This window comes from Salvelinus namaycush, chromosome 2, assembly GCF_016432855.1.
Source record: "Salvelinus namaycush isolate Seneca chromosome 2, SaNama_1.0, whole genome shotgun sequence".
NCBI classification, from domain to species: domain Eukaryota; kingdom Metazoa; phylum Chordata; class Actinopteri; order Salmoniformes; family Salmonidae; genus Salvelinus; species Salvelinus namaycush.
In genome coordinates this window covers 55,638,458-55,660,859 of record NC_052308.1, presented here as the reverse complement: position 1 = coordinate 55,660,859, position 22,402 = coordinate 55,638,458, and the positions used below count along the sequence as shown (strand labels likewise).

Below are 22,402 nucleotides of genomic sequence, written 5' to 3'. Positions count from 1 at the left end.
GTTTAATGTGTTGAAGAATAAAGAACTCCTCAAACCCGCAACATGAAAGGGCCCATTATTGCAATTGGGTCTTTCTATAAACTAGGGTACCAGTGAGGATTTCCTACACTGGACAACTTGTTACAACTGTTGATAAGTTATTGATAATAATCAGCCAATTTTTTCATGTCGTTCCATTAGGATATAAGGGGGAATCATAGCTATTTTCAATCAAATTGATTTAAAACCTATGTTTAACCCTTTAAATTGTGTGACATAAAACAGTACTTTTCTGTCCTTGCATTTATGGCAGTCTAAGTTGTTGTTATATCATATATTAAGCATTAATCAGTTAAATTAGACATTGAACTTGAACCCTGTAAGAATCCTGGATCTAGCTGTCTGAAAGTTTTTTGTATTGCGATCTCAGAAATGCAGTGTAACTATAATATTCATGTCTCCTTATGTTACGCGGTGAAAACAGTTTTCATGGGCACATAAATCCAAAATAATAAATATGATGGCAAAATGGAATGCTTCTAACCAAAAGAGTCATCTTACCTTGATGGTTAAAACCTAAATCAATTCTGTCATTAAACGTGGTTCTTCAATAATTATGTATAATACTAATGGATGCGCATTTGGTGTCCAGCTGATTAGTTACGCCGTGGTTTCCACACATCCTCATCTGATCCAGGAAGGAATTTTCTGAATGACAGTCAAGTGACAAACAGCTGTTGTGATACCGCATGTAATGCAACAACAGCCCAAGTGCTGGAACAAAGGTGTTTGTGACGAATGTCCAGAATATTTTGGTGTCTCATTCGTTACATTGGTTGGATTGGTCCCCTCTACCACACGGAACCCCAATAATCTACCGACGGTAACGCACGAGGTGGCTAAAAACAGACCGCCATCCTCTGCTAGCTTTTTTTCTCTCTTTTTCTTATTTGGCTAAAGTGTATGTAAACTTCCAACTTCAACTGTAGATTCAATGATTGTAAAGATGGGGAGAGGTCTGTCCGTAATAAAGAGATGCTCTGCTTTTTTGACACCACACTCCAAAAACCAAGTTCTGCAGGCTCTAGTTTTGTCTAATCTTGATTATTGTCCAGTCATGTGGTCCAGTGCTGCAAGAAAGACCTAGTTAAGCTGCAGCTGGCCCAGAACAGAGCGGCACGTTTTGCTCTTCATCGTAAATCAGAGGGCTGATATGAATACTATGCATGCCAGTCTCTCTTGGCTAAGAGTTGAGGAAAGACTGACTGCACCACTTCTTCTTTTTATAAGAAACATTAATGTGTTGGAAATCCCACATTGTTTGCATAGTCTTCTTACACACACTTACCCCACCAGACATGCCACCGGGTGTCTTTCACAGTCCCCAAATCCAAAACAAATTCAAGAAATCGTACAGTATTATATAGAGCCCTTATTGCATGGAACTTCCTTCCATCTCACATTGCTCAAATAAACAGCAAACCTGGTTTCAAAAAACAAATAAAGCAGCAACTCACGACACAACGCTTCTCCCCTATTTGACCTAGATAGTTTGTGTGTATGCATTGATATGTCGGCTACGTGTGCCTTTTTAAAAATATATAGTTCTGTCCTTGAGCTGTTCTTGTCTACTAATGTTCTGTATTATGTCATGTTTCATGTTTTGTGTGGACCCCAGGAAGAGTAGCTTCTGCTTTTGCAACACCTAACGGGGATCCTAATAAAATACCAAAAATACCAAATCTGTTATTAGCTAGCTAGCTAGTTAGCTAGCTAATTTGACGTGGTTCATCAATCAATGTAGCTTATCATGTCTGTCAGCAGCCATCGTAATTAAACAATCTTAAAAACAATGTTAAAAAGGGAATAAGGTTAGCTAACTTCACTAGGTAGGCTTATGTTGGTTGAAGAAAAAAGTATATTAGGTCTTCTTACCACTATGTTTAGACAACTGTACAAAGTTTCTACCGGTAGCTTGCAAAGTTAACATCAGCTGACAGTACATCGGCAAATGCGCCCTTTTGCTTGACAGGCAGAGCCCACAAAGGACGGGAAATGAATCTAAACCCCTCAAACCTGTCAGGCATATATACACTGAACAAAAATATAAACGCAACATGTAAAGTGTTGGTCCCATCTTTCATGAGCTGAAATAAAAGATCCCAGAAATGTTCCATACGCACAAAAACATTATTTCTCTCAAATGTTGTCCTTTGCCAAGATATTCCATCCATCTAACAGGTGTGGAATATCAAGAAGCTGACTAAACAGCATGATAATTACACAGGTGCACCTTGTGCGGGGGACAATAAAAGGCCACTCTAAAATGTGCAGTTGCCGCTCAATACAATGCCACAGATGTCTCAAGTTTTGAGGGAGTGTGCAATTGGCCTGCTGACTGCAGGAATGTCTACCAGAGCTGTTGCCAGAGAATTAAATGTTAATTTCTCTACCATAAGCCACCTTCAATGTCGTTTTAGAGAATTTTTTAGTAGGTCCAAACAGCCTCACAACCACAAACCACATGTATGGCGTTGTGTGGGCTAGCAGTTTGCTGATGTGCCCCATGATGGTGGTGGAGTTATGGTATTGGCAGGCGTAAGCTACGGACAACAAACACAATTTCATTTTATCGATGGCAGGTTGAAAGCACAAAAATACTGTGGCGAGATCCTGCGGCCAGTTGTGAGGTCAATTTTGTTATTATCTGTATTCCCAGTCATGTGAAATCCATAGATTAGGTCCTAATGTATTTATTTCAATTGACTCATATGAACTGCAGCTCAGTAAAAACAATGAAATTGTAGCGTGTTGCGGTTATATCACTGAAATATCAAATTAACGGTGGCCAATATTGAGAGATATCGTGAGGCAACCCTCACATATCTGAAATTACATAATCAATTGATATTTACTGATCATGAAAAGCGTGCAGTTACTTGCTGTATAACTCTAATTGAGCTAAATGTGTGTAATGGTTTTCATTGGAATAATCTGAAATGTGTAGTTCTCACTATGCTCTTCTAGATGTGATGATATTACAACCAAATAATTCACATTTATTTAAAGATGCACTATGCAGAAATCGCTCAATTTCCTGGTTACTAAAATTCTAATAGTTCACCTAATTTCAGTTTGTGACAAAACCAGCAGATAATCATACCACCTAAACGCTGTGAAATATACTTTCCATAACCAAAAATATAGTTTTTTTCAGCTGTTTTAAACTGCTGTAGAAAACAGAAAGCAAAATATGCAAAAACGAAATGTAACAACGGAAAGAATAGAAATATCGCATATAGATCAGAACTACCTCTTCTTAGACTTGCTTTCAATAAGTGACAGATCTATAACTTATTTATAAATATGTGAATATGGTGGTGTCGCCCAAAAGGTTACATATTGCAGCTTTAACAATCCCTTAAAGGAATGGTTCACCCGTTTTGAATGTTATACTGTTGTTGTGCATCTTCGAGTGATGTTCTTTCGAATCGCTGGGTCATTGCATGTTTTCATGTATATCTGAAGTATTGGCGTTCAAGCAGGCAGACATCTGTTTGAGCAGACACATGCACATTTGTGGCCTGCTGGAGGTCATTTTGCAGGGCTCTGGCAGTGCACCTCCTTGCACAAAGGCGGAGGTAGCGGTCCTGCTGCTGGGTTGTTGCCCTCCTACGGCCTCCTCCACGTCTCCTGATGTACTGGCCTGTCTCCTGGTAGCGCCTCCATGCTCTGGACACTACGCTGACAGACACAGCAAACCTTTTTGCCACAGCTCGCATTGATGTGCCATCCTGGATGAACTGCACTACCTGAGCCACTTGTGTGGGTTGTAGACTCCGTCTCATGCTACCACTAGAGTGAAAGCACCGCCAGCATTCAAAAGTGACCAAAACATCAGCCAGGAAGCATTGGAACTGAGAAGTGGTCTGTGGTCACCACCTGCAGAACCATTCCTTTATTGGGGGTGTCTTGCTAATTGCCTATAATTTCCACCTTTTGTCTATTCCATTTGCACAACAGCATGTGAAATTTATTGTCAATCAGTGTTGCTTCCTAAGTGGACAGTTTGATTTCACAGAAGTGTGATTGACTTGGAGTTACATTGTGTTGTTTAAGTGTTCCCTTTATTTTTTTGAGCAGTGTATATCTGCAGTTGCGATATTGATCACAGCGATATTGATCGCAACTGTGACATTGATCTGCAGGGTGAACATGGTGAGATTGTAGACCCCTACATTGATAGTGCAGTTTGTTTAAGCGATTTTAGAGCCAACTAACTACGTTACATGCTGACATTTTCTTTGGTGTTATTGTGTGTGGCTACGCTTGCTTCCATAGAGAGCATTGCATTGTCGATTTGAGTTGCAACTGATTTCCACAACGATTTTCCATATTGCTACCAACCTTACCGACAAAATTAAACATTTGTTCACAAAAAAATATTCTCAAGTGTTATTTGACACTGTAAATTAAATGAAGTTTTTTTTTCCTTTAAATGGCATGCAGTCAATGATTTTATTGGAGCTGGGTGTCCCCTCCCCATGTAACAGTATAACTTTAGTACCGTCCCCTCGCCCCGACCGCGAACCAGGGACCCTCTGCACACATCAACAACTGACACCCACGAAGCGTCGATACCCAACGCTCCACAAAAGCCGCGGCCCTTGCAGAGCAAGGGGCAACACTACTTCTAGGTTTCAGAGCAAGTGACGTAACTGATTGAAACACTATTAGCGCGTACCCGCTAACTAGCTAGCCATTTCACATCCGTTACACTCACCCCCCTTTCAACCTCCTCCTTTTCCGCAGCAACCAGTGATCCGGGTCACGGCACCAATGTAACAGTATAACTTTAGTACCGTCCCCTCGCCCCGACTTCGGGCGCGAACCAGGGACCCTCTGCACACATCAACAACTGACACCCACGAAGCGTCGTTACCCATCGCTCCACAAAAGCAGCGGCCCTTGCAGAGCAAGGGGCAACACTACTTCTAGGTTTCAGAGCAAGTGACGTAACTGATTGAAACGCTATTAGCGCGTACTCGCTAACTAGCTAGCCATTTCACATCCGTTACACCCACACCAGGCAAATCTAACGCTCAGCACATTGTGACATTTTAATGATAACGACCTATAGAAATCCCCTATCACACAATTGGTTTCCATCCAATTGGCGACAAACTTTAATGTGAATATTATAAAACCAGTGTGAAGAAAATGTGCATTTTCCCACCAGTGTTTTTCTCCACCAAACAGACTTGTGGATAAAAAGCAGTGCGTGATGACGAATTGCACACAAGTAGTTTCACATGTACGAAATAAAAGAGTTCATTGTGTTTCCATCGCAATTTCAACTCTACCTCTGGTTGTCGTCACAAAACCTGATGCATTACTACTCTCCTACTCTGATCTTGGCACTTGTGCTCTAGCCAACAGTTTACAGATACATTGTGGGTAGGCTAGTCTACATGAGATTATCATAGATAAGAGCAGACTATTTGTGAAAACTGCAGTCAAGCATCGATAATGTCTCCACAATAAGACCCTCGATATTTATTGAAAAGGTGCATCAGGCTCACCACCCTTTTTTATTTTATTTCACCTTTATTTAACCAGGTAGGCTAGTTGAGAACAAGTTCTCATTTACAACTGCGACCTGGCCAAGATAAAGCATAGCAGTGTGAACAGACAACAACACAGAGTTACACATGGAGTAAACAATAAACAAGTCAATAACACAGTAGGGGAAAAAAATGTGTCTATATACATTGTGTGCAAAAGGCATGAGGAGGTAGGCAATAAATAGGCCATAGGAGCGAATAATTACAATTTAGCAGATTAACACTGGAGTGATAAATCATCAGATGATCATGTGCAAGTAGAGATACTGGTGTGCAAAAGAGCAGAAAAATAAATAAAAACAGTAAGGGGATGAGGTAGGTAAATTGGGTGGGCTGTTTACAGATGGACTATGTACAGCTGCAGCGATCGGTTAGTTGCTCAGATAGCAGATGTTTAAAGTTGGTGAGGGAAATAAGTCTCCAACTTCAGCGATTTTTGCAATTCGTTCCAGTCACAGGCAGCAGAGAACTGGAAGGAAAGGCGGCCAAATTAGGTGTTGGCTTTTGGGATGATCAGTGAGATATACCTGCTGGAAGTTATTCATATTTAATCCGTAGCCTAATAATAAACGGCATGGTTACTCTGAGTCTTAGTGTGAGGACCACACACACATTATCACATGACAAGTTTAACTTTGATATCATGGTTCTCAATGTTTGTGCATACAGGTGTTTCCACCAGCATTTCTCGCATAATTATTTTCACCCAACACAAAAACATCCCATGTCAAACAATCAAATTCTGTTGCCATTTATAAAATGTAAAGTTCTAGTTTCCATCACAGGTGTCATGATTTTAAAAAAAATTATGGTACAACTTTACTCGCATGACTTCAACTGAAGTGTATTTTTATAATGCCGATTCTGTTGCTAAACATTTTTTTGCTAAATCTTTCTGATTGCTTCGGTTTGGTTTGTAAATGGTGTTCGTTGCAAGACGTAATGAATACACTCCAGGTATTCTTTGGGAATGAAAGCATTGTTGAATTCTTAATCAAAAAGTTTTCAAAACAGTTTATCACAATAACACAGATGAATCATAATGAGGCACTGGCACCCATAGAGAATAATTTATTCACGAGAACATAACCGCAGTGTTCGATGAGTAAACCAGAGCTGGAACATCAGACCAGGAATGCACAATGGGACACCAGCTGTAATACAGAAAGGGACATATAACACATTGCAGTATTGCAGCTATAACATTGACAAATTATTATAAAACCATCCACTCATGGTCCAAGAGGACTGCAGCATTCTTTTATCCTCCTTGTTAAGGTTAGCACCAAAAAACTTGGCTCAACAAATCATCGAGACCTTGTTTAGCAAATTCAAGGGCTTGTTCAGTAGGCAACAATGTTCTGAAACATTTTAGAAACATTTGCACTCTTACAGGACAAGTTGAACATTGACAAATGTTCTGATTTGAGCCTACAGAACACAACCGAGGTGTGCCAATGTGGGGCTGGCTGGGACAAAAGCCTGCACCCAATGCAGCCCTCCAGGACAAGGAGTGAAGAACACTGGCCTAATAGATAGATGAAATGATGCCTCATTGATTGTAAAATACTCACAGGGTTTTATTTGCCAGTTGGCCTGACACTTTCAAAAACGCCAGCTTCCCTGATGTTGTTGAACTCTGCTGTGGTGTCATATTGTTTGTAGAAATTGGCATAGGCCTGTTTCCTGGGCTCTGTTACACCGTACTGAGAAGACAAAGACAATATTACCTCATCAGAAGGAAGTATTTACTTATGAATACAAAAACATGCCCGTTGCTGACGATATCCATTCATTGTGATAAAGTCCATGATGGACTTTAACCATTCCATACTTCTCTCCCCATGGCTTTTCCTACATAGAAAATGCTAAGGTGGCCGTCTTGCTGAAATCCCAGGCCGCCTTAAACAAAAACAAGATTGTCAGCTGACCTTGAAAGCTGCTGCAGCCACCAATGGCAGAGCGAAGGCAATGGGCAAATGGAACCGCAGACGCTTCCCAAGGAGTCCTCGCATTGCAGGCTTAGCCAGAGACATTGTGGAATTCCTGGAATGTTCAGAAGAGAAATGGCACATCATTTACTTGGTTTGAAGTACAACAATGCTGCTTCCAGAAATGTCCTTATGTCAAGAAATATATTGGTTGTACTTAAAGATCGTACATAAGTTGATTGTAATGAATTTGCTGTGTGGTGAAGTTTAATCAGGCATTTAGCTGCGTGACCAACATCCAAGTCACATTTGGATCAATCCCAAGTGGGAGCTAGCAGATTCCCCTTCAAAAGAAAGGACACCAATCGGATTGGCAATTCAGAAAAACATGGTTGAATATCTCCATCTGAAGCTGGTGATGCTATTGACATTGGCCAATGTGATCCATATATATTGCATGTAAAATGCCTCTATTTAGAAATAGCCCATTAGAAAAAGTATGGCTAGCTATATCAGTCTAGCCAATGTGTGCTGGTACAGAATCAAGTGCTACCTTCGTTAACTACTGGCAGCTAGTTGTGTCAAAAGTTTACTTACTTACCTACCTAGCTACTTAACTTAGTTTTAATGGTTCTCTGAAAATGTGACACTATCAATGTCATGACTCAAATGTAAAATGTAATGCTAACAAGCTCCTTAGCTTAGATAGCTAACGTAGGTTCATCTACCCTAGCGCTGTCAGCCGCTAATCTTTGTAAAGAAAAGAAAGTCAACATAATTACCTAAATGTTAGCTGCAATTGGCTAGATATATATCTGTGTATTCTGACAGTAAAACTACTACACCAACAACTGAAACATTGAATAGAGAACATATCGAGAGGTTAGCAAACTTAGCAACAAACTAATGGGTAATGTCGACAATTACAAATTGACCATGTAATGGAAAGAATCATAACATTTAAACAACTTTAAGTATATATTGTCTGTACATGTTTAATAGAAAGCGTTTGGTTTCACATTTACTGAATACTTACAAGAAGCACTCACGACCTTCACCAAAATGTGTTAGCGCACCTCTGATTCGTTGATCTTTCGGATTTATGCGGATGGGATATTTATTCTTCTTTAAATTTGTATTGGCGGATCGCAACCAACTGAAAGGCGCATACACCGCCACTTACTCTACTGGAGGTCGGTCGGTTTCCCTATTCATATTCATATATATGGTAGTGAGAGGAAGCCCACGGGCAAGTGGGAGAAGATGGAACGAGATGGATTTTGGCCTACATTCTGCAAATTTTCTCATTGATGAAACATTTGATCTCAATACAGTTTACCGTTCCCAAACCAGATATATGCAGATGTTTGCTAGAACGGGCCAATAGAATCTTGCTAACTCGTGCTTGGCTCTGCCCACCTCCTTGCTTGTTCTGCCCACTATGACTAATCTGTTCCCATTGGAAACGACAGGCTGTGGTCTATCTTGGTTTAGTTATGAAAATCTTTGACGTTGTGGCACAAAAGGAAAGGGAAAGGGTGATGGAAGGAATTGGTCTTGCGAAGGGACAATCTTGGTTTTACGAGATACATTAATGGAAACAAAAATGTGCTTATTGGTCTTAATTCAAAGGTTAAGGTTAGGTTTAAAATCATATTTTAAGAAGATTGTAGAAATATGCAGGGTTTATGACTTTGTGGCTGCTAGTGAAGACCGACAGTCTTGCAGAAGGAATACTACGGGGAAAATCCAGGACTCGAGAAATATCCATCGATGGAAGTATCCGCGCACAAGAATGATCATCAGAGATGCCCTAGTGATTCCTGCTTATATTCTTTATGGTGCAATAAACTAACATAAAATATATCAGTATACCTGATGATGACATTGCTCTTGCACACGTTTTTTACTGACATCAATGACTCATGATGTATAGAGGTATAATAGTAATTGGAGACTGTGTCCAAGATGTCTGACCTTGTCTTCAAGGTAATCTACTCATATTTGCATAGGCCGATTCATGGACCTTCTAAATCCGGGTTTCATCCTGTTTATACCTCAAACATCCCATGCGCACTAGCACTCGGTGCACACAGCGAGCAGCACGAGCAGCTATGTAATCATCACGTCATCCAAAAACATGGCAGATATTGGATGAATATATAATGTTAATATCGTCGGTGTGAGTGATGGGGGAAAAAGTGGCCTCAGCGACAATTATTTGAATATTTCAATGGATGTTTTGTACACAAAGCTGATGACTAAAGTGTCTTATTAGGAATTTTAATATCTGACTTCTCTATGTGGCCGTTTATGGAAATTGAAGCAAAACTGTAAGTGCAGTCTAAACCGTGCTTCTGGACTGGAAACCTGGCCCCTTGGTATAGACCAGCCCCCCAGTGTCTGGTCTGGAGAGTGAAATCATGAGCTCTTGCTGGTCGGCTACTGCGTAGCAACCTAGCGGTGCTAAAAACCCTGTTCTGCCCTAGAAAGTATATGTAAATTACAATCGTCAGAATGGCCAAACCCCCCAAAACGACACGCATTTTGGGCAATTAAAAATAAAATATGATCAAGTTCGATTCACACAGTGAATAATTTTAAAGTTCGCTACAAATCGAGATATCTTTTAAAATAGTGATCCATTCTGGCTACTACATTTAGTCACACAGGACCACGTGCCAATCACAGACCAATCACGGTCTTGCGCCCTCATGCACGCTTTTTGCACGTGTCGCTCAGGCAGGATGAAAATAACTACATCGACCATGAACCTTTGCTAGTTACGGCCACTTTCAACATGTTCCTTAGCGATTTTTTTGGTGCCATTCAACCCCATTCAGCAATATGGCACGCTTCAAATTCAAATACTTCCAGCTTTATGCGCCATCAGCGCTATCACTAACTACTGGTTTTAATGTCTATCGGAGGCTGTTGAGGTGAGGACGGCATATAATAATGGCTGGGATGGAGTCAATGGAATGGCATCAACCACATGGAAACCACATGTTTGATATTTCGGATACCATTCCATTAACTCCATTCCAGCAATTATTATGAGCCGTCCTCCCCCCAGCAGCCTCCACTGATGTCTATGGTATAGATAGTGGAGACTAGTTGAACAATGAGTGGTGATTATTTTTGTAGACTGAGTCAAGTACTGTATACCTTCAACGTGAAGTTCCATCCTTAAATTACATTTCATAGATTAACTCAGACACTACACTGGTGGCAGAAGGTACCCAGCTAGCACATAACTTTCTGAGCTTGGTGAGAGCCTGGTTATCCTGTAGTTATTTTCAACACAACCTTCCCACAATGTTCTAGGAATGGTGCAGGATACCCAGCTAGCACATACTGAGAACCATATGTACTTCAGCATAAAGTTTCCTCATGGTTCTATTTAAAGTAATGTTCTCATTATTCAGATAATGTTAAGAAACAATGTTCTTCTGTGGGAATTTCAGTAGTTCAGTATAACAAAACAACAAATCCTTGCAAACTCCTGCACGTCATCTCTAGCTGACACCTTTGTTAACAGGGATTGTGTCAATTTAAAACTTGCGCAAGACAGTTTACAAAATTGTCAATTTAAAGAAATTTTGCCAATTTATTAATTACTACCTTTAGCTAAGATTAGATAGTTAATCCAGAGATTCTAACCTTTGCCTTGATTCATCAGTCTCGTCCAGATCAATATGACATTTATAGTTCCTTATGATAGCCACATTAGCAGCTAGATAGCATTTCATTGGGGGGGGGGGGGGGGGGGTAAATACAGGCAAATATATTGATAAAAGTCATCTTGTCCTAGAGACTTAAATCAAAAGGTCATGCCAGTGTAAGCCTACACGAAACACAGCCCTTTTAAGTGTTTCTAAAATCCCCTATGGAAAAATGAATGGTGGAAAAACGATTGGAACCATTTCCCTGCAAGACCACTAGGTTTTATGGGTATTGAGACTCATACTGTGGTACTCTATAGGGCCTGGCTTTTTGTGCGAGTTCTACCCCGCATTTCGATCAACCCACCTTGAGCACAACCTGAGAACAAACTGGCCTGAGGTTTCCTGGCTGTTCCTGTCCCCAATCCACCTGGTCATGCTACTGATCCCATGCTGCTGTTCTGACTGCAGCTGGACCCCTGACCTGACTTTACTGGGCATGCTACCTTGCTGAAAAGTCATACGACTTTAGAATCTTCAAGTGTTGTAAGTTTTTTGTTCTGTTGTCATTTTTCATCTGTTGTCATTCATCCAGCATGGATGACTCCTATTGACAAAGTATTGGCTCCATCGAAATTCTCGGACACAAAATCCCAATGTGCCAATGGCTTAACAGTGCTGTCACAATGCATATGATGTAGGCCTATGCATTTGTAGGCCAATTAGCTAGCACATTTGGTTCCTTGGAGATTATGGGAACAGATGTTTTTGGTTTTCCATTGGTTCTGGGAACGAAGCCATATGTTTCCTGACCGGTAAAACTGAACGTTTTTTAAATGTTCTGAGAACAGAAGTGAAAATTTAGCCTGTTCTGGGAACGTACATTTTTAGATTGCAGGGAGGTTCTGATAACATTTCACTATGGTTCTTTGAAAGTTGTCCTGGAAGGTTTTATTAATGTTCTGAGAATGAAAATTATAGGTTATTTGAAGGTAATTAAATAATGTTCAGAGGACATTCTCCAAATGTTATGAGTGTTTTCAATTACATTTAAAGGTTATTTGGAGTTTTTTTTAACTTCTTATGGATGGCGGGGCAGTATTGAGTAGCTTGGATGAATAAGGTGACCAGAGTAAACTGCCTGCTACTCAGGCCCAGAAGCTAAAATATGCATATCATAAGTAGATTTGGATAGAAAACACTCTGAAGTTTCTAAAACTTTTTGAATGATGTCTGTGAGTATAACAGAACTCATATGGCAGGCAAAAACCTGAGAAAAAATCCAACCAGGAAGTGGGAAATCTGAGGTTTGTATTTGGCTATCCAAGAAACAGTGTAAATTTGGTCCGATTGCAGTTCCCAAGGCTTCCACTAGATGTCAACAGTCTTTAGAACATTGTTTCAGGCTTCTACTGTGAAGGGGGAGCGAATAAGAGCTGTTTGACTAAGAGGTCTGTCAGAATGCCATGAGCTAAATCATGCGCACGGCCGTGAGAGCGAGCTGCGTTCCTTTTAATTTCTAAAGACAAAGGGATTGTCCGGTTGAAACATTATTGAAGATTTATGTTAAAAACATCCTAAAGATTGATTCTATACATCGTTTGACATGTTTTTAAGAACTGTAATATAACTTTTTTGTGTGCCTGCGCCTCGTGAATTTGGATTTGTGAACTAAACGCGCGAACAAAAAGTAGGTATTTGGACATAAATTATGGACTTTATCGAACAAAACAAACATTTATTGTGGAACTGGGATTCCTGGGAGTGCATTCCGATGAAGATCATCAAAGGTAAGTGAATATTTATAATGCTATTTCTGACTTCTGTTGACTCCACAACATTGCGGTATCTGTGTGACTTGTTTTGGTTGCCTGAGCGCTGTACTCAAATTATTGCATGGTGTGCTTTTTCCGTAAAGCTTTTTTGAAATCTGACACAGCGGTTGCATTAAGGAGAAGTATATCTTTAATTCCATGCATAACACTTGTATTTTCATCAACATTTATGATGAGTATTTCTGTAAATTGATGTGGATCTCTGCAAAATCACTGGGTGTTTTGGAAGCAAAACATTACTGAACATAACGTGCCAATGTAAACTGAGATTTTTGGATATAAATATTAACTTTATCGAACAAAACATACATGTATTGTGTAACATGAAGTCCTACTAGTATCATCTGATGAAGAACATCAAAGGTTAGTGATTAATTTGATCTCTATTTCTGCTTTTTGTGACTCCTCTCTTTGGCTGGAAAAATGGCTGTGTTTTTCTGGGACTTGGCGCTGACCTAACATAATCGCATGGTATGCTTTCGTCGTAAAGCCTTTTTGAAATCGGACACTGTGGTGGGATTAACAACAAGTGTATCTTTAAAATGGTGTATAATACTTGTATGTTTGAGGAATTTTAATATTGAGATTTCTGTTGTTTGAATTTGGCGCCCTGCACTTTCACTGGCTGGTGTCAAATCGATCCCGTTAACGGGATTTCAGCCCATCTCATCCCTAAGAAGTTTTAATAACTTTTACTGAATGTTTCAATAAGACTTTTAATAACTGTGGTATCCTATGGAACGCCGTTTGGGTCTTTGCGTGTCAAAAAGATACACGTCAAAGAGTGTTATTTTTTTATCAAATAACACTATTTGATGCGTCAAATAACAATATGTAAACTATATGCAAATGTTGGCCAATCACTATATGAAAAATTTCTCATTCATCATCACCAACAAACGACTAAGTCATGTTGAACCTTGAAAACATGAGACCGCTTTTTAAGTTTTGCCAGCCAAGTGCAACCACCTTTACAACCACCCCAGGAGGATCGGGTGGTTCAAAGGTAGGATTAATTCTGGTAGGTTAGGTAATACTTGGCAAAAGTCAACATTAACTGGCACAACTACCTAGTAACGTTAGCTTGCTAATGATTGCAACAGCTACCGTGGGGTGTGCGAGAATGGGCGGCATCAATTATGCTGAGTGTCATTCTTATAATTTTTATAACGTTTGCACATGTCAGATTTCAATCGTTCAGGGACGGAATAATGCTGGAGTCCAAAGGCGGCAAACCGGGAGAAGCAGGTTGATATCTATGAGGGTTTGCCTGATCGCTGACCCTACCATCCGGCAGCTGAACAGTATATGTACATTTTCCCTATATCCATGTAGTACATGAGGCACAGTGCGATGCACAGTGCTTGCTTTGTAAGTAAGCTAGGTGTGAATCTATCTTGTGATTAAACATAGACTTATTGTAGGTTATTTTACTGATTTAAAGATCATGGACTGAATCCCTGTTTTATATTAGGATACTTTTTATTAGATTTAAATAATGTTTCCATATCTCAGTATCTTTAGAGTATCCGGTGAGGCAGATTAAAGTGCCCTATTGTCAGGAGGGGTGCAGCTTCTTGAAGGTTTTGGGGGAAACATTCCCCCAGATGAATCCAAATCTAGAGGCCTTTAAGACAGACAGGAGGCTCGTTCCCCTACAAAAAAAGGATTGTTGTCAAGACAATGGAGGACAGAGATGGTGTGGTTGAATTGGTGACTCAACAATTTGTCCAAGGGAGCATGCAGGTGGCCTTGGAGCAGTAAGTCAACTCTGTTATAAATCTGTGAAATACTTGTCATTACCTCCTCTAACATAAGTATTTTTAATCAGTCCACCCCCCTAAATCAATACACATCACTATATTGTCCTTAACACTTATTTTAAATATACATACTGTCTCTAAAACATAACAGGTTCAAATATCGTCTCAACTCTCTTGGGCTGCTCGAAGCATTGGGGAACAACCCGGACAACTTCCGAGCACTTTTTGTGGACTCCATATAGCCTCCCACTGCCAGGGACCTGTTTAAAGTAACCTATTCCATACCTGCCGGTAACCGGCGGTGTTTGGAGAACGACACCATCTGCCACTGGTTCAACTGGCTGGCTGAGGTGCAAGGTAAATAGTTCAAGTTTATCAGTAACTGCATATTATTCAATTTTGTGATTTAAATGTGTATTTTAAATGTTTTACTGTGTACTCCTCAGGTGGAGAATGTCCTCCTCTAACAGTGGCGATGGTGTTGGAGTTTGCTACTGGGGCAACGGTGGTGCCACCCCTTGGGTTTGAGGACACCCCGACCATCGAATTCCCCCACACAGCGCGAGGGCGTCTCACTGGGCAGCAGAATAAAAAGTACCCAGAGGCAAACACGTGTGCTGTGACACTAAGGCTCCCTCTTCATAGCACCTACAATGCATTTAGGGAATTCATGACCTCCGGTATTGTGAATTCCCCACATTTCGGTGTTGCATAAAAACATTTTTACAATACATAATTGTATCTAGTAGCACTAAACTACAGTAGCAATTGAGTGTTTGAAAATGTAACTGCACATCAACATTTAAGCATTATCTACTTAGATCTGTATTGTTTGTACAGTGCATTCGGAACGTATTCAGACCCCTTGACTTTTTCCACATTTTATTACGTTACAGCCTTATTCAAAAATGGATACACATTTCCCCCCCCTCATCAATCTACACACAATACCCCATAATGAGAAAGCAAAAACAGGTTGACATTTTTGCAAATGTATAAAAAGATGAAATATTACATTTATGACCCTTTACTCAGTATTTTGCTGAAGCACCTTTGGCAGCGATTACACCATAGAGTCTTCTTGGGTATGACCCTACATTTTTATTTATTTAATACATTTTAGAATAAGGCTCTAATGTAACAAAATGTGGAAAAAGTCAAGGGGTCTGAATACTTTCCAAATGCACTGTATTTCCATATTGGCTGTTATTGTTCACTTAATGATCATTAAAATGAAATTATACAATCCATATTGCTTGTCTTGGTGTTAAGGTTTAGTTTTTTTAGAAACACTTTACTGACACTTCACTAATAACCAATACCGTTGCTGATATTGACTGAAGTACTGCTGCCATATTGCAGCCAACTTATCTAAATCTGATAATTTGATGTCCTACATTAAGAACAAATTAACTTCAGCCATTATCATTTAATTAGAACTACATGAAATAAGGCTTCCCATCCACTGCATTAAGTGACAGCTCCACTTCTGGGAACTGCACCTTCGTAGTGACTTATCGAATTTCAAATGCATTGATCTAAGAACTAGATCCATTAGTCCTAGGCTCTCCAACCCTGTTCCTGGAGAGCTACCCTCATGTAGTTTTTCAATCCAACCTCAGTTGTTACTAACCTCATTAACTTATTAAGCAGGTAATTATTAAAATCAGGTGCACTAGATTAGGGTCGGAAGTGAACCTACAAGACAGTAGCTCTCCAGGAACAAGGTTAGGAGCCCTGCACTAGTCCATCTTCAACCAGATAATTTGAGCGGTCACAATGTGTCAACAATATTATGTTACTAACCGCAATAGGTTGCTGTTAATCACAATTATATAAAATGAAACAGGGGCGAACCACTTTCTTCAGTTTATTTTTTTAACTATAGGGCGTTCTCCACACAATTATTTATTTTAACAATTTATTAAAATCCCGATTGGGCATTTCAAAAAGGTAAGTTCTGTTTTAATAATGTCCATTCAGAATGTTCTGTTGTCCTCCCACAGCAGGCGCGCTCTGAAGGCTCCAAACCAGTGCTTGCAGTAGGCCTCTCCTGGGTCGTGTTCTACTGAGTGGAAGACAAATATTGTGTCAGCAGATGGACTGCTGTGCTAAAGCGCCATAGAGCAAAATACAATAACCATAGGCCGTATATCTTAACAGTACCTGACTCTCTCCAAATATGACCAGACAGAATGGGAAGTACTTAACAAAAGTTAAGGCCACCTGTGTCCAAACTCTGGTCCCCATCCGTTTAGAGTTGAAGATGTCTATCGTACCTTTCTAGAGACCAAATCATACAGTGTGTGAAAGAGGGGGAATGTTAGTATTATAAAATGTATAATAGTATTATAAAAATGAACTGATTCAAAGGAACGAGTGGCGCTGAAGATATAGCGTCCAATCCCTCATCCCAGTAGGGGAGTATCAGGGGTGTATGTAGTAAGTCAGGTTGGAGTAGGAACGAGTGGCGCTGAAGATATAACTGCCATAACCCTCTGTAGATTGTTAACTTCCAGGCTGCCTCTGGGGCCTTCCAATGGAATTATTGTCCGCAACAGTTCCATCTGTGTGTTGCTGATGGTGAACTGGATTTGTGGCACAATCACCCATTCCAACCAATAAAGAGCTGCGGTGCCAGTGGTTGGGGGAGCTGAGGTGGTGGTTGGAGGAGCTGAGGTGGTGGCTTGAGAGCTGATGGTGGTTGAATTTGGGGTAAACAAATCCCTTACTGCTGTCAGATTGGCCCTCTGCATTGCCAGGGAACCCGAGACGAACAACTGCAGAGGTGACTGTCGTTGTTCAGTCCTCAGCCCATGGTGGTTCCACTGACTAGCAAACACAGCAAGATCTCTGTTCACCTGTGGCAGGAACACAAAGTGCAGTGTCCACAGGTGCACCTCATTGTTGATGTCGATGATCTGCTCCGTCTCCAAGAAGGTGAACAGGTCATGGTAAATGTTGGAGACTCCATGCCAGACATCCCCCCACAGCCGCTCTATCCTCTGGTTGTGAGTGCTCCTTCCTCTGAGGGCACTTTCCCTCTCACCACCCCTGAACTGCTCCACAGAAGTCACAGATATGGTTGTTTTCACCACCCGGTCACATCTCACCCGGGATGGTACTCCGTAGCTGGTGATGGCTGCTTCGAATGACTCCATGACTGTGGCACTCTTGTTGTTGTCAGAGGCCTTCAGAAACACAACAAGTCTGCTGTAACCATCCACAGCACCATGGATAACAATCCTCCACCTTAAAAACAAGATACGTTTGTTTTACAAAACCTTTTTTTTCTCTTATAGTGACGCCATTCTGTTTTTATTGATATCAGCTCTTTGATCCTCTCATCCAGCTGAGTGTCTGACAACAGTGAGTAGGACCTGAAAAGCTGAAAATGACTAAATACAAAAATAACACAAAAAGATACATCAATCAGGAATGTGATCAAATCTAGAGATCTCCCTCTTCTGTTACAATTTCTTTATTCAATTACAATAACTTACCCCACAGAGTGCGACACATTGAGAACATCTGCCATTTGTCTGATGGTCATATGACAATCTATGAGGAACTCAAGCTGCTCCTTGGTGACGTGATACCGCCTTCCCTCCAAAGGCACTTGATAGGATACTGAAATAAAAAATACAATAGATGATTAATTACAAAACACACTCCTAAAAACGTTAGGTTAAAAGACTATAAGATCACCATATAGAATATAGGAACAGCATTATAGGCCAACCAAATGTTTTTTTCATTGATTGACTTGACACTGTCACGGTCGATTGTAGAATTAACGGACCAAGGCGCAGCGTGTGTAGAGTTCCACATGTTTAATTAAAGAAACTCACCAAAACAATACAGAACAAAAACGTGAAGTCAAATGCAGTGCACACTGGCAACTACACACAAACAAACAAGATCCCACAAAAACCCAGTGGAAAAGGCTGCCTAAATATGATCCCCAATCAGAGACAACGATAAACAGCTGCCTCTGATTGGGAACCATACCAGGCCAACATAGACAAATAATAACCTAGATAACCCACCCTAGTCACACCCCGACCTAACCAACATAGAGAATAAAAGGATCTCTATGGTCAGGGCGTGACAGACACAGGAGACTTAACACAGGACAAGTAAAATTAGACAATCTCAGCCTTTACCACTCATGCCGTACAAAAAAAAATGATACAATGTTGGATGTCATTTGCCTCTTGTAGGAACTCCTCTGCAACAGCAATTAGATTGCTGGCCATCTCTTCATCAATCAAATGACCGCTTGCCCACCGAAGGCTCCGCAACATGGTATCTAGCCTGAAAAATAGACCGCAGACCCGATGGGTCCAGTGACATTTTATCTGTATTCTTATGGATAGGGGGCGGCATTTTCACGTTTGGATGAAAAGCGTGCCCAGAGTAAACGGCCTGCTACTCAGTCCCAGTTGCTAATATATGCATATTATTAGTAGATTTGGATAGAAAACACCCGGAAGTTTCTAAAACTGTTTGAATGATGTCTGTGAGTATAACAGAACTCATATGGCAGGCAAAAACCTGTGAAAAAATCCAACCAGGAAGTGGGAAATCTGAGGTTGGTCGTTTTTCAACTCATTCCCTATTGAAGATACAGTATGATATGGGTCATGTTGCACTTCCTAAGGCTTCCACTAGATGTCAACAGTCTTTAGAACCTTGTCTGATGCTTCTACTGTGAGGTGGGGCCGAATGAGAGGGGAATGAGTCAGAGGTCTTGCAGAATGCTTTGAGCTCATGACGCTCGCTCATGTGAGAGCGAGCTCTGTTCCATTTGCTTTTCTGAAGACAAAGGAATTCTCCAGTTGGAACATTTTTGAAGATTTATGTTAAAAACATCCTAAAGATTTATTCTATACTTCGTTTGACATGTTTCTACGACCTGTAATATAACTTTTTTTACTTTTCGTCCGTACTTTCCGCTGGACCTGCAGGCGCATCGTGAGTTTGGATTTGTTTACCAAATGCGCTAACTAAAGGAGGTATTTGGACATAAATGATGAACTTTATGGAACAAATCAAACATTTATTGTGGAACTGGGATTCCTGGGAGTGCATTCTGACGAAGATCATCAAAGGTAAGTGAATATTTATAATGTTATTTCTGACTTATGTTGACTCCAACATGGCGGATATCTTCTTGGGTTGTGTTGGTCTCTGAGCGCCGTACTCAGATTATTGCATGGTTTGCTTTTTCCATAAAGTGTTTTTGAAATCTGATACAGCGGTTACATTAAGGAGAAGCATATCTTTAAATCTGTGAATAACACTTGTATCTTTTATCAATGTTTATCATGAGTATTTCTGTGATTTGATGTGGCTCTGTGCAAATTCACGGGATGTTTTGGAGGCAAAGCCAAAAGAGGTTTTTGGATATAAATATGAACTTGATCGAACAAAACATACATGTATTGTGTAACATGTTGTCCCGGGAGTGTCATCTGATGAAGAATATCAAAGGTTAGTGATTAATTTGATCAATATTTCAGCTTTTTGTGACTCCTCTCTTTGGTTGGAAAATCACTGTATGCTTTCTGTGACTAGTTGCTGACCTTACATAATGATATGTTCTGCTTTTTCCGAAAAGCTTTTTTGAAATCGCACACTGTGGTTGGATTAACGAGACGTTTATCGTTAAAATGGTGTCTAATACTTGTATGTTTGAGAAAATTGAATTATGAGATTTCTGTTGATTGAATTTGGCGCCCTGCAATTTCATTGGCTGTTGGCGGAACCCCAGTCCTAGACAGGTTTTAACAACCCCTAAAGTGTTCTTTTGTCTAAACTGTGCCAACTGAGCCTCCGACCTATGAAGACAACCGTGCATTGACAGGCGATGCAATTTTAACTAACGTACAATCTAGCTAAAAAAAAGTATCTTCATTCAACATCGCTAGCTAACGTTACTGTACAGCAGTAACTAGTTAATGTTTTATAGATTCCATAATTAACGTTAGCTAGCTATCTTGAGTTCAGTTAAATATCAATGGCAGGCAGATCTAACGTTTGCTAGCTAACGCCGTTGGTAGTTAGGTAACGTTAGTGTTATATTATGTAGTTACTTTTTTTTGCAGCTGTTACATCACTCACTCTCAACACCTACGTTAGATAGATAGCTAACATTAAGTTAACGTTACCTGGCTATTGGTGGTTGAAGTCCATCTCTTCTGTCCGTGAGCAGCAATCTGGTGCAATCAGAGATGGTAGATTTACAATTTTCGAGAAATTAAGCCACCATTGTTAACTAGCTAGCTAATTTTACCTCAGAAGAACAGAAGTTGAGTGAACGTCTTTCATCAGTACTTGAGACTTGGGCGGAGTCCAAACGACCTTAATGCAAATGTTATCATCAGTGACAAAATCTATGACTCATAGCATACGTATCGGTGAATCGTTGTGACATATGAAATACGAGTGAGAGTGTTATCATTCCAAATAGTAATGGTATGGGTGGTAATGGTAATGATAGCAGTTTAATGATGGTGGTGGTGGTAGTGGTGCATTACACCATACATTACATTCGACTATTGACTTACCATTTTATTGTTACTATTTTTATATTTAATTTTGTATTATTATTTACTGCCATTCTATATTATTGTTTGTCATTGTTTTAATTGTATTACAATGTATATTGTATACATTGTTGCTTTGGCAATATTGACACAATGTTTTTCATGCCAATAAAGCAGCTTGAATTTGAATTTGAAAAATTTGAATTTGAAAATTTGAATTTGTGTAATCAATGTGTAATAACTACGTACAAAATGAATGAACGTGTTAAAATATTATGTGACGTGGAGTCATATTCAGGTCCTGATTGGTAAAGAAGCTTATTTGACGTGTCAAATTGTGTTATTTGACATGTATCTTTTTGACACGCAAAGACCCAAACGGGGTTCCATAGTATCCCGCCCGGGAGGTCTACCCCGGGGAGTTGGTGATAGAGGTGCCGCGACGTTGGCTCCCTCTGCTGGGAGTACACGGGCTGAGCACCCCGACGCCGATGTCCCCAAGTAGAGGTAATTAGGGGAGAGTGCCAACCAGCCGTGCATGCCACATAAAGGGAGCACCATGGCACCCACAAAGAGGACAGAGAGAGAGGCAAGGAGTGAGCCTACGGAAGGGAACGAAGCTCACAGAGCTGAATCTGAGAAGGGCTGAGCCAAACTTAAGTTATTTTGTTATGTTTCTTTTGTTCCCTAGTAAAGTTGTGTTTTCTGACTAGAACCTCCCTGTCTCTGTGTTCATCTCTGCACGCTCAACCCAACACCCCATGGTTTACCACATAACACAGTTTGGGTTAACCGTTTTGAACTCGAAGCACAGATAAGACACATGGAAATTAATTTGCTGAGGCATTAATCATGAAAACACTTTTTTTATTGTGGCACAGTGTCAGTGAGATTCGACCTGATCTTCTGTTCTCTATCCATTACATTTTGTCCACTGTGCCACCAGGATGGATCTAGCATGCCATGTTTTTTTAAACTCATACAAAGCAGTTAATTTTTGTCTATTCTAACAGACCACATTTCAAAAGCAAACAAGCACTAATTAAGATCAGTT

The 22,402-nt window shown here is 40.3% G+C and overlaps 2 protein-coding genes across 2 annotated transcripts; both read right to left on the bottom strand.

Moving 5' to 3' along the window:
* Positions 1-7,183: 7,183 nt before the first annotated feature.
* On the bottom strand, positions 7,184-7,639 carry LOC120026745 (cytochrome c oxidase subunit 6C-1-like). The gene is made up of 2 exons (XM_038971468.1): positions 7,535-7,639; positions 7,184-7,309 (listed from the first exon to the last, which is right to left on the bottom strand). The coding sequence occupies exons 1-2, from the start codon at positions 7,637-7,639 to the stop codon at positions 7,184-7,186; spliced, it is 231 nt and encodes a 76-aa protein (XP_038827396.1).
* A 9,125-nt stretch (positions 7,640-16,764) lies between these two features.
* Positions 16,765-21,132, bottom strand: LOC120026736. The gene is made up of 3 exons (XM_038971459.1): positions 20,971-21,132; positions 18,301-18,427; positions 16,765-18,049 (listed from the first exon to the last, which is right to left on the bottom strand). Exons 2-3 carry the CDS (start codon positions 18,348-18,350, stop codon positions 17,245-17,247), a joined length of 855 nt encoding a protein of 284 aa, XP_038827387.1. The 5' UTR covers positions 18,351-18,427; positions 20,971-21,132; the 3' UTR covers positions 16,765-17,244.
* Positions 21,133-22,402: the final 1,270 nt, after the last annotated feature.